At 46.1% G+C, this 12729-nt stretch overlaps 1 protein-coding gene and 3 non-coding genes across 8 annotated transcripts in view; all 4 read right to left on the bottom strand.

The window, feature by feature from the left end:
• Window positions 1-12729, bottom strand: part of TEX14 (testis expressed 14, intercellular bridge forming factor) — a 55426-nt gene that overhangs the window by 16317 nt on the left and 26380 nt on the right. For 2 of the 5 annotated variants that reach the window (XM_072026048.1, XM_072026047.1), the window contains 14 exons: window positions 12546-12606; window positions 12354-12447; window positions 8411-8525; window positions 7955-8120; window positions 7588-7724; window positions 6893-6974; window positions 6304-6434; window positions 5945-6058; window positions 5379-5502; window positions 4378-4556; window positions 3038-3189; window positions 2143-2333; window positions 1777-1927; window positions 430-1415 (listed from right to left, as the gene is read on the bottom strand). In XM_072026048.1, the coding sequence (XP_071882149.1) occupies window positions 430-1415; window positions 1777-1927; window positions 2143-2333; window positions 3038-3189; window positions 4378-4556; window positions 5379-5502; window positions 5945-6058; window positions 6304-6434; window positions 6893-6974; window positions 7588-7724; window positions 7955-8120; window positions 8411-8525; window positions 12354-12447; window positions 12546-12606 (2683 nt within the window). Of the gene's footprint in view, window positions 1-429; window positions 1416-1776; window positions 1928-2142; window positions 2334-3037; window positions 3190-4377; window positions 4557-5378; window positions 5503-5944; window positions 6059-6303; window positions 6435-6892; window positions 6975-7587; window positions 7725-7954; window positions 8121-8410; window positions 8526-8996; window positions 9267-12353; window positions 12607-12729 lie in introns of those variants that run through there. The other 3 variants (XM_072026049.1, XM_027471946.3, XM_072026050.1) reach the window with 2 other exon arrangements.
• On the bottom strand, window positions 8995-9209 carry LOC113845705 (small nucleolar RNA U3). Its single transcript, XR_003501436.2, has one exon. It is a non-coding gene; the product is annotated as a small nucleolar RNA U3 (small nucleolar RNA).
• On the bottom strand, window positions 10198-10412 carry LOC113845703 (small nucleolar RNA U3). Its single transcript, XR_003501434.3, has one exon. It is a non-coding gene; the product is annotated as a small nucleolar RNA U3 (small nucleolar RNA).
• Window positions 11168-11382, bottom strand: LOC113845691 (small nucleolar RNA U3). The gene has a single exon (XR_003501422.3). It is a non-coding gene; the product is annotated as a small nucleolar RNA U3 (small nucleolar RNA).

Raw genomic sequence — 12729 nt, 5'->3', positions numbered from 1 at the left:
GCAGATACAACACACATTTCTCTCTTTTTCAGCTAAGCATGTCAGCTACTTACAGTTAATAAAGAATTCTAGATCATTAAGGGGCAGCTCTGACCTCCTTAACTAAGTATACTGCCCTACACCCCCAAAAAAAGTAGTAAAAAAATAATCTTTCTCTGCTTGCCATTTTCCCTAACAGTCCCACATCAATTTTAGCACAAGATTTTACTCCCTCCTCAGTTATTAGACAAGTATTTTGCTGGGGAAAAAATAAGATTACTACTGCAACACTGAGTTGACCATTTTGTTTTCTATATATAATGCATATAGCATGCACATGCATTTTAAAAGACAGATTATTCCTTTCTCTTGGATGCCATTTGTAACTTTCTCTTTACCATAAACCCATTAAAGAACACAGTAGTAACAAACACCTGCTCCACACTTTACCTCACGGTCTAGGCCCTCTTGGTTATCCAGGCTTTTCACCCCACTGAAGCTGAGATCATGCTGGTTGTTTTCATTTTTACTCTTACGCATCTGATGAAAGCTCTTCCACTTTTCATTCTGAGCTGCCTGCATTTCCCCTGCTGCCTTTGAAAAAGCCTGGAAACCATTTCCACCCAAACCTCCTCGTGCCTCACGTGTTACCAGAGGTGGAATATAGTCACTTGAGGGTGGACCTATGGCTTTCCATAAAAAAATATTAGCTCCAGAAAAAGGGTTATTGGTATTTTCGTAGATATCATCAGATCTGTTCCAATGTCTGTCATTAAAAGTTTGCTTAGAAACCTGATACATTCCCATTTCCTGGAGCAGCTTATTTTGTCTTTCATTGGCAATGAATTTGTCCAGTTTTAACTCTGTTCTGCACAGGGAATCTGCTGCCTGCTGCAACATGCTCTGAATGATCTTTAAATTAAGGACACATTTACTGATGTGCTGCTCATCTGGGGACGGACCACTCATTCTTCTCCCAGCATCTCCTCTCACCTGTGCCAGCAGGCACAGGTCAGAGACCTCACTTGCTCCTTCCTCCTCTTCTGTAGTATCCTCTGTGACTGAGTCTGAAAAGCTACCTTCCTCAGAAGCTGGCTTTTCCTCACATGACGCTCCAGGGGACACAAAGAGGTCTCTGAGGGCAGGCTTATCTTTTACCTTTTGCTGCTTTTCTTTATCCTTTAGAGTCTGACCTACTCCAGCTCCTTCTTCCAGGAAGTCTTCTTGAGATTCTGGGTAACTGGCAAAGATTTCATTCATTTCAAAGCTACAGAGGCTGTCATCCACATCACTGACACTGCAGGTCGCCTGGACTTCAGAATCTATGTCATGATTTTTTTCCTGTGCAACTGGCTGTAGATTGCTCGATGCCTCATAGTCTACTAAAGCATTATTCTCCTCAGGAATAAGAGAGTATCTTGGGGCAGGAGAGCTGTCTGCAAAAATTTGATATTAGGTGTTTAGCTACTCCTCCAGATGTCCATCAGACACACTGCTTTTGTACATTTAACAGTCAACACCTTTTAGATAATACATAAGCAGCATTTAACAGCTCTGCTGAAAGCAGTGTGCCTGAACTGCAATTATTAACCTGACATACAGTCTTGAGTTTACATTAATAGTTAGGGTGGCAGGTAAAATACAGATCTAATTGCTTTCTGTTTTCAATCTATGTCATCAAATCTGTAAGTGCTCCCATTTCAGTTGTTTACAGTAGATCTTTGTGGACTGAGAAAAATCCTCAGCAAAGGATGCACAACACCTTGATAAAACAAACAAACAAACGAACAAACTTACCAGCCTCTGTTACCTCTTTTTCATGCAGTCCCAGTGTTCTCTTCTGGTAGCTAAAAGCTGATGCCAAGCAGATGTTTATATCTGCGAAAACAGCAGGCCTTTGCACTTTTGACATTTCATCAGTGTGCCCAGTCTGAGACTTAGTCAAGTCCTGCAACACAAGAAATACTTTTAAAGGCATCTTTAATTGACCAATCTAGTCTCCACCTTCTATGTGGTTTGCCTCCGTGATCCGAGAAGGATACTTACTGTTCAGATTTCACACAAAAAACCTCCCACCTAGATTTAAGGTGAACAACTTGAATCCAAATGAACATAAAACGCTTCCATTTTTAAAACATGAACGGCTACTATCCTGGAAATCACCTTTAAGTCATTTTTCAGTATATACTGAATATCCTGAAGGTTCATGGAGCGGTTCTTCTGTTTAGGTTCTAGCCCTGACTTTACTATACCATAATAAGGTATAGGAAGTCTGACATCCGCTTCTAAGTGCTGTCCTGACATTATGAGTTGTTTAATAACTGAGTCTTCAACACCTTTCCAGGGCAGGGTCTCTGCAACGCATAAATACAGATTTTATGTCACAACCTGTATATTAAGGGAGGGGCAGGAGGTACGGAAACGAGAGAGTGATCAAAAGCAAGGAAGCATTTTGTCTGCATGTTCTGTAAGTTGCAACTGCTGTCAGAAACCAAACCAGTATTCAATCCAGAATCCAGCCTGGCATCTTCCTATCTCACGCCAACAGTGGATGCTCAACCAGCTACCCTTCTAGGTTAAATTTTCAGAGTAATAATTTTTTACCCCATTTATCTGTCAAAATAGTCCAAGTCAACAAATAATAAAAGTTTACCTGCAAATTTTCACATTCATGAAAAGGATGAAAGGTGCACAAACTCTTTTTGTATATTGCAAAAAAAAAAAATTAACTGAGTATTTCGCTGTCCTTGCACGAAGGAGATTAACAGCAGCAATCCAACACACACAAAATTCTATCTTTATATTGCTTACCATTAATCTCATCCCTTAGTTAGGCAATTTCAAGCTTTTCAATTACACTTTACAAGTGTCCCCAACAGTCTTTGCCACTGTCATCAACATTTGTTTTTTGCCTGGTGGGTTCCTCCTCCAGGTTAATTCTGTATGTGCAATAACAGCAAGGTTTTTATGCAGCCACGTAGGGAAAATAAACAGTCTGCACTGAAAATCTTCATTGGGCTACCCTAGTGACAAAAAAAGCCTAAGCTTATGCACATACCTGTCAAGGCCTCCTGCATCACTGTACAGAAACTGTAAATGTCCGATTTCACTGTGACAGCTTTTTCAAGGATTACTTCAGGTGAGCACCATTTAAATAGCTGGACTGGGACAGGAATACGAGTCAGATCACTGTGTTCTCCACCATCTTTGCTATACAAAAGGAGAAAAAAAGTTATAAATTGCACATTCCTCTAAACAACTGTGTCATTCAGAATTAAGAACCTGAGTTTGTTGTATCTTCTTCTAGCTTAAATACCTAAAAGATCCAAGCAGACCTGCAAAAAAATATGTTGTATTTTCACACCAACAAATCCTGTATTTTGGCATTGTAGAGCACACAATTTTTCTTGCAGAAGTAAGAACTCCTTTAAAAACTTTACATCAAGCAATAGTCAGAGTTGAAAAGTTCCCCATAGTATTTTTACAACCAATTTTTCAGCATTCTGTGCCCACAGCAGACTGCAGACTAAAGAGAAAAAGGTGTCTTCTAGACTGTCAATTATTTTGCAACGTCTACATACGTCTAAAAGCTAATTTTTTCCTCACACAAACTGTGATTTATGTGTTTTTTATTACACAGCAGGCTGCAAGTACCTGTAAATAAAAGAAACAGCCAGGATTTAGTAAAAAATTGAGTTTGCAAGGACATTAGGAAATATCTTTGCTCATTTCATGACATTTCCATTGTCAAGTTTTTGTTTATTATCAATTTTACTCTCTCTCTTTACAGTGTAACCGATCTTTTATTCCTTTTCAAATCCAGCCGCACTGCAGGAAAGAGGCTTCTACAAGTATATAGTAATTTACCAGATAAAAATGTATTGTGTCCCTTATAAAAGGGACAAAGATGTACTAAAGCTTCTTCTCATCACTGGTGGCACTTAATAACTACTCCCAGACCAATGTAGCGTGTGATCTTCGGACCTTTTAGGCAAGCCTCCATAAGTGCAAATTCAGAACAAGAAGGCGATTAAAGTATTTCCAGCCCAGCAACAGAATTAGTGACTCAAGGAGAAATTTCATCTCTTCTGTAAAATTATATTCTGTCTCTGACAGTACCTCTAAACTCCAGTGAAGACCTTCTTCTCTTAATAGTTTCAGATACTCCTAACGCAGAATCTAAGTCCACCTAAAACTTGCCACATAGCCTGTAGCAAATTTAATGTACCTCAGCAGTGATAATTTAGTTCTTCTCTCCTGTAACTCTGCTGCCTAGCTCAGAGGCAGGGGAGTCACCTAGTCATCAAGCAGGACACCTGCAAAACCACTTCAGCAGAATTTAGCACTAAATCTGGCTTTGTATTTGTTCCCTCCACAAACAGTGAGGCAATTCTTTACCTCTCTATCATGTATTCCATGTTGCATAGCTTTGCCTCTCCAGAAGAAACGATCTGAATAGCATGGGATGTAATCGAACGATGGATAAACCCCCGGGAGTGTAGAAAACGCAAAGCATCATTAATTTGAAGCAGTACATGCAAAATTGTCTCCATGCGCAGCACTGGAAATTCTGTGCGCTGAAAAAAAAACAAACAACAGAAGTTCCCATTTTGTATTGCAGGTCTTTAAAGCCTGAAGTACTGAGAAATCATTGTACACTAGGAGGCAAAGAAAGCAAAAATGAAATGTATTTCATGGTAGTAAAAATCATTTCTTATTTCCTTGTAGTAAAAGTCATACGAATTACACTTTCTGAACAACATACACGTTTCTCAGTACCAAACAAACTACTAATACATTAAACAGAAATTAAGGAAAAAGACGATGCCAAAATTCACCCTGAACTAGAATCAACTCTTAGAATCTCCTGTCTTTATCTGCAACTTATCCATAATTTAGATGTTGTACTTGGACACTTAGAGAAAAAAAAAAAAAAAAGGATTCAATTAACTGTGAAAAAATAAGAGAAAAATATTGAGTGATAATAACAAGATACAAACTGCTTGATTAAAAAAATGCAACCGATCTCACGCCTTCATTGTTATACACAAGCAGCCTGCAGCAAATTGCATGCATATATTAAAGGACAAAAGCTGGTCTCACCACATTTGCGGTGCAATCACATGCAGAAGTTCAATGGAATTTAATAGCAGCCATTTTAAGATCAATACTAAACAAGAAATCCAATGCAACTGCACCTAAACGTCAACTGAAGTATTCGCCAATGGCAAACTTCACCAGCATATACAGAGTATCCAATACTGTGCAATGAAATAGAAACCTTAATAGAGACCAGTGATTTTGTATTTTACATGAGTAAAGACTGCAAATATAGTTATTGAACTCCTTTCTCTCAAATAATTACTATTTACGACAGTATTTACAAGTATTCCGATTACCCTTTCATGAAGGATGCTGTACAAAGAGCCAAAGTTTACCCTTTCGTATACTAAACGGATCTTCTCCAAATCACTAGACAGACAAACAGACATCAACTGCAGCAAATGCGGATGACGGAGTTTACTGCAAAGGGAGAGGGGAAAACAGTTATAACAAATCTGAGATTAAAAGACAGAGTACTGGCCCTCTGGGTCTTTTTACAAATACAACATGAATGCTTCTAACTTATTGTTTAACTAGCCAACATTAGAAAAGAACAGTAGATTAGGAAGATTTATTTCTTAAATAATAGGGCTTGCTGCTGCTGCTAGGGCAATCTATAAGCAAGCCATCCAGGAAAATGCAATGAAGCATTCACACAGACCTATCAGAAGAGAGTATCATCTTCTCCTGTATTATACATAGCGAAGAAAATGGAGTAGGAAGAGAGAGAAGACGACCTGCATTTCTCATTTGGAGAGAAAGCAGAGTCACAGTGCGATTCAGCTCAGGAAGACTGTCAGGCCTTCTCCTAGCCTCAGACCCCTGCAGCACCTGTGCCCACTGCACATTCACTTGTTCTTACCTACTGTGCTCCTGCTCTGCAATGAGAAGATCAGCTAAGCGCAGCTTACTGCAGTTCTGATGGGGCTCAAAGCTGAGTTCCTTCACTGTAACTCTGCTGCTTCCCCACATTAAGCTACAAGGAGAAGAGGAGTATCTACAACACGCTTTTTGCAGGTTCATATCCCCACCCCCTTCACCCTCTGGTTACAAGACTACTTCCAAAGACTACTTCCAAAGAATTTTGTGATTCCAAAATGGAATAGTGGATGTATTCACACCAGACAAGGAAAGCAACCCAGACTAAGCCCTGTACAGTTTGCTACTGAACAGCAACAGATACACATGAAGAGGGGGTAAGATCCCTTTGATCTCACTCACTTTGTCATGATCATGCACGGTCCAACATGGTAAGAAAACTTTGGTTCATCATCTGCCTGAACCACTTCTCTTTCCCCAATAATAGGGAGAGATGCCAAGTACCCTAGATGCCTGCTGCCTGCAAGATAGAACTGAAACAGCACCCATACATAAACCGAAAGGAATGTGCAACAGTTCCCAAGACCTGCATTGTATCTGCCACAAACTCACTAAAAACTTTAACCCAATCACTGCAACATGAATATTAGCGAAAGCATCACAATAAAGCCTTAAGGTTATCTATACGAAAAGCTTAACTTTCTAGTGGAATTGAATAAGGAACACAGAAACAGTCACGGGAAAGACTTTACTGTTGTGGTTTTTTGTTTGTTTGTTTTTCCAAACCAGCTTCCTCTGGTAAAGCCTAATGACAATGACTAAAGGTCTGAACATTTGGGGTCCCCACAGCTTTTTTCCACCATTTCAGTAGAAAGAATGTGCTAAGAATCAAAAATAATGAAGGCAAGGTAATTACTGCCAAGATCATCTGACCAAAAATCATGAAATCTGTACTAATATCATTAGAAAACCATTATCCATAACATCTTACCTTCCCAAAACCAAAGCTGTAAATGTTCCTGCCTGCATTAGCTCCACCTTTCAGAAATCTACCCAAAGGACTGTCAACATTTCTAAATATCAAAAACATAATAGGAGTAACTAATATGCCAAGGCAGAAGAAAAGTGCAGAAATAACATAACAGCCATGTATATGTAACGTCATAATTGTAATGCATATGCTGAAATTTCAAATTATTGTGCAAGTAAGTAATTGAAGCTTATAAAATACACCATTATGATGTTTCAAGCATGGTGGCCAAATGCATATAGATATATAGATAGATAGATAGATATATGCACACAGGCACCATGCATCACCTTTGCTTCACAGGTGTATATTTTTCCGAACAAATATCTGACATAAAAGCTCATGAAATTATTGTAAACACACCACTGAAAGATTTAGTGACCTTGGAAAGTCAAGAAACAAACTACTTCATGTTACAGCCATTTTAACACTGCTAAATACAGTATTTCTTATCATTGATTTCAAGAGTAAATATTAAGAGACATCTGCAGCTACCAACTTCTATTCGGAACTCCCATAACAAAAATAAAAAGAATGATCACTCCTAATATGCTTTGGTTTCAAATCTAATAGCATCAAAAAGGAACAAAACCATGTTAAATGGAGGTAAGAGTCCAGGAGGGTCAATACATCAGCACATGAGAATATTTTCTTACCCCTGAACGAGGCCACCAAACCTAGATGGACTACAAACCAGTGCTTTTGAGGAGCAAACCTTCCTGAGTTGATCACAGGGAAAATTCTGAATGGCAGCCTGCATGTGGAATGTACAGCGCTGTATAAATTCCAGCATCTGGGTGGAGAAGGAGAGGAAGAAAAAATGACATCAGAACTGTTACTCCATTTTAAATTAATAAATTCTGGCCAACAAAAAATACCCCATTATTTGAAATACTGCAAATAAGTAGGCACTTAAGGAAATTTATATGCAAAAGGTTTTGAAGAAAATTATATGAAAATGTTACAAAAAAATCTCAAACACTGGGTGACTAATTAGATATATCCATTTAAATGCACACATACCTGAGCACTGCTTTCTTTTTCAGCTGACATAGCCCAGCACTGTGGATTTTTTCCATCTTTATCGTGTACTCTCAGATCACCTCCTTCATCCAGTAACTTGCTAAGAATCCACTGATTTCCTGAGAATGCACCTGCATGGACCGGGGTGCTTCCATCATAACAGCGACTGAGGAACATGAAATCAAGATTTCAGCCAACCACTACCAAATTCAACCGCTGAGTCTCTGAGAAAGTAAGTAGCGTAAATATAAAGCTTCCATATACCCAAACAGCAACAGGTACAATGGAAAAAGGAAAATTAAGCACCTACTTGCATTTCAGGAGCTTTGGCTCAAAAGTGCTGTTAAGCACTTCTTCATAATATACAGCGAATATTGTGTATTACACTGACCAAACCCACCACAAGATTAAATACCAGTTCCAGTTTAAAACTATAAACTTATTTTTGTACTTAACTGATTAGGGTCGGAGCCATAATCCAACAGCACATCCACTATTTTACCAAGACCTAACAACGCAGCAGTGAAGAGAGGTGTCTGCCCCATGGAATTCACAGCATCAACAAAGGTGCCTACAAGAAAACAAAAGATTATATAGGTGGGTGTTTCAATTTTTCTCCCCACATGAAAAAAAAGCAGTGGGCTATTTATTCTGAAATGGACGACTGCATTCCCTCTGAGATCCTGAGAAAATGTAATGTGGTATTAACTGAACAATAACGAAAAGTTAGTAGTCATTGCTTGTAACTCTATATGCCATGCCCCTGCTTCTGCACAGTGCTTTCATATATACAAAGGGAAAAAAAAGAATAAATGCAGATGAGTGTGGGTAACACCAGGGCTATAAGATGAAGCCCCCTATAGGGTTAATAAGAAGGATATTGTGGCACCTTGACGGGTTTGACTCAACAAATCGATTTACAATCAGAGTGCAGAGCAGCAGCCTGGCTTTTAGGAAAAAGGGATCTGTAACATCCCGAGGAGTCACGCTACCGCTTCCACAACCAAAAACCTGTTTTTTACAAGCAAAATAGGACACAAACCACTCAGCCTGTGCTCTCTCCCTCCCAAACCCCATAAAGGAGTCGGGAACGGTCATCGATGGCGGGAGGCCCCTGCACTGCAGCAGCGCCGCCCGCCCGCCTCGCGCTCAGGAGACAGCACGCAGCTCCTCCTCGTGGCTTGTGACGCCGGACACTTTCGATCACACTCCTCTAGTTACCAACTACAGAAATGATCCCTGAAAGTATAGTCCTAGCCTCACACCGCCGCCTCGTCGGGTCCCACGGTCGCCGACCGGCCCCAAGCTCACGGCAACCCCCCGGTTCCCGCACGGCCCCGCAGCCTTCCCCCTCTCCCCCTTCCCCGCCGAGCCCCCGCCGCCGGACGCGCCCCCGTTGCGGCCCCGCGCCCCCCGGGAGCGCCCCGCGAGCGCGTTTGACGGGACACGCCCCCTCATTTGCATGCAGAACGCGGCCCGGCCAATCAGGCGCACCGCTCTCGGGGCCCCGTCCCCGCGCTGCAGCCCCGGAGCGCGGAGCAGGGTCGGGGCCGGTGGTCCCCGGGCAGCGCCGAGCCGCCGGCAGGGGCAGGGCAGCAGCAGCAGCCCCGCGCTGTGCGGTGTCACCCGAAGGGGACAGCCGGGTGTCAGCGCAACACGGAGCGGCTTCTCCTGGCCCCACACTGCCTGCGGATCCTGCCTCACGCCGTGTCCCGGCGCAGCGCGCAGAGCAGGGCACTCAGCAGCACCCCCCAGCCCCCGGGAAGCCCTGCTCGAGGGGTCACGGTGCTGCGGACGGACCCCGAGGCACGCAGCCTCTCGGTGCCTCCCGCAGCCCGGCACGCTTCTTCTCCCCAGCCCCCTGCCGAGCCAGCCCAGTCCCCCAGGACCGCTCCCAGCACCCTCCGTGCCATCTTCCCTCCTACAACAGACGGCTCCAGAACACCACCACGCAGTCCCCGCACCGGGGTGCCAACAGAGTTCCGAAGCAGTTCTTTCCACCACCCCCAGACCCTGGGGACAACGACACCCAAAGCAGCGCGGCTGACCCCTCTCATCACTCTGGGGCCAGCCCCTGCTACCTCGGATGGGCACCGAGGGGCTGGGGGTCACCAGGAGCTGCCCTGGCAAGAAGCAGCTCAGGGACAGCGAGTTCCAGTGGGACACGAAATGAGAGCAGCAGCAGTCGTTCCTTCAAACCACTCATATTAGATCTGTTTTTTTATAAGTAAAATAGGACACAAACCACTCAGCCTGTGCTCTCTCCCTCCCAAACCCCATAAAGGAGTTGGGAACGGTCATCGATGGCGGGAGGCCCCTGCACTGCAGCAGCGCCGCCCGCCCGCCTCGCGCTCAGGAGACAGCACGCAGCTCCTCCTCGTGGCTTGTGACGCCGGACACTTTCGATCACACTCCTCTAGTTACCAACTACAGAAATGATCCCTGAAAGTATAGTCCTGGCCTCACATCGCCGCCCCGACGGGTCCCACGGCCGCGGACCGGCCCCGAGCTCACGGCAACCCCCCGGTTCCCGCACGGCCCCGCAGCCTTCCCCCTCTCCCCGTTCCCCGCCGCGCCCCCGCCGCCATGCGCGCCCCCGCTGCGGCCCCGCGCCCCCCGGGAGCGCCCCGCGAGCTGGTTTAACGGGACACGCCCCCTCATTTGCATGCAGCGCTGCCCGGCCAATCAGGTTCGCTGCTCTCAGGGAGGGAGGAGGGTGGGCACCGCTCCCGCTCCTCCACGCAGCGGGGCCGGGGGCGCCCCCTGGAGGCAGCGCAGCGGCTGCGCGGGCACGGGGCGCCGCGGAGTGAGCGGAGCAGCGGCGTTAGCAGCGGTGGCACCGGGAACAGCGGCCGCGTGGGGCCGTAACGGGGCCGCTCCGTGACCGTGCTGAGCGAGGAGCTCCGGTGCCCGTGAGCGACACCGCGGCCACACGGCGCGGCCTCCCGGGGGTGGCGTGCAGTGAGCAGGCGGAGCGAGCCGGCTCTGCCGGCCCCATAGTGCCTGTGGCCACCCAGGGACAGGGATAAGGGGACCTCGCTGCATCCCTGGAGCCCCGCAGCCTGCTCCAGTCCGGGCAACACTGGGGTGGAGACCCCTGAACGCCCCCTGCGCAGACATGGAGCTTCCGCGGAGCTCTTGGCAGCACCGCACCCTCTCTGTTAGACGGTAGGAATTTGCTCTGCTTTTGACACCGTTAAAATAAGGACACAAACCACTCAGCCTGTGCTCTCTCCCTCCCAGACCCCATAAAGGAGTCGGGAACGGTCATCGATGGCGGGAGGCCCCTGCACTGCAGCAGCGCCGCCCGCCCGCCTCGCGCTCAGGAGACAGCACGCAGCTCCTCCTCGTGGCTTGTGACGCCGGACACTTTCGATCACACTCCTCTAGTTACCAACTACAGAAATGATCCCTGAAAGTATAGTCCTGGCCTCACACCGCCGCCCCGACGGGTCCCACGGCCGCCGACCGGCCCCTAGGTCACGGCAACCCCCCGGTCCCCACCCTATTCTCCTGTTTCCCCCCTTCCCCGCGCCCCTCCGCGCCCCCGCCGCCGGGCGCGCCCCCGCTGCGGCCCCACGCTCCCCGGGAGCGCCCCGCGAGTGGGTTGCATGGACACGCCCCCTCATTTGCATGCAGCGCTGCCCGGCCAATCACACGCACCCGCGGCCGGCCCCGCCCCGCAGCGCTCCAGGAGCGCCCCGCAGGGCTGCAGCGGAGTCGCACCCCCAGGAGCTGCACCTGCTGCTCACATCCCTAAAAACGGTTTGAAAAACAGGACATTTGATCCCACAATACCCGCACAGTCATATTTCTTGCGTCCAGGGACAGAAACCACACCTCGAGCTCCCTGTTTTGTCCCTACTGCCTCCTTCTTGCTTTTTGTCCCAGTGTTTCTGTGCTATCAGTGTTCTGCTCTTGGAATCTCCAAGTTGGAAACAGAGCTGCTTGTAATAACGGAGCAGAACTGCATAAATACTACATTTCATTTGCAGTGCTCTTTGCTCCCTGTCATTACAAATGTGGGTTCTAAAAACGCCAGCATTTAAGCGGTACTTTAAGAGCTTTGCAAGCAGAACTAAAATTTAAACTCTATGCACATATTCCTAAAGCAGACTTCCAGAACGTTAGTTTTACAGCATTCAATTACTTCCTTACGATTTTGGTACTGTAACCTTGCAACTAAAACCTTAAGTCTTTCCAGATTACTTCTCTTCATGCTTTTTTTTACTTATTGGTGCCGTTTACCAGAAAAGACCCAACACGCTACCTTTTGTAAACACTGTTCAATGACAAAACTGAATTAACAGTATGCTGATTCTACCTGTTTACCACAAACACAAGCATACAGGAGTAAGTAAACCTTTCCTGCAATGACTTCTCTAAACTGAAGCTTTACCTTTTTTCAGAAGCTTCTTCACCTTGACGCAGTTCCCCTGTCTGACACACTCATGCATCTGAGCCTCGGGGGAGTCCCCTCTTGTCGTCCCAAGCTGCACGGGGCAGGGAATTGGAAGCGGGAGCGCGTGCGCCATCCTCTTCCGTCAACACAAATTGGCAGATAGCTGCAAATCACCACAGCAGGACTTACTCCTCGCTTCCGACACACCAGCAGCTGACTCTGAGCAGTGGCCGCTCCTTCCTCGAGGACCCTGAGGAGAGAACGAAGGCGCTGAGCCCGGCAGGTCGCTGAGGAGAGCCTGCCCCAGGCCCTGACACCCCGATGAGGGGAGAGGGTCCCAGGGAAGGTCGCCGAGAGCTGACAGCGGGTAAAT

The sequence above is a fragment of the Anas platyrhynchos genome, chromosome 20 (assembly GCF_047663525.1).
Source record: "Anas platyrhynchos isolate ZD024472 breed Pekin duck chromosome 20, IASCAAS_PekinDuck_T2T, whole genome shotgun sequence".
NCBI lineage: Eukaryota > Metazoa > Chordata > Aves > Anseriformes > Anatidae > Anas > Anas platyrhynchos.
The sequence above is the reverse complement of the archived record's forward strand: the minus strand, read 5'-3'. Positions and strand labels throughout refer to the sequence as shown.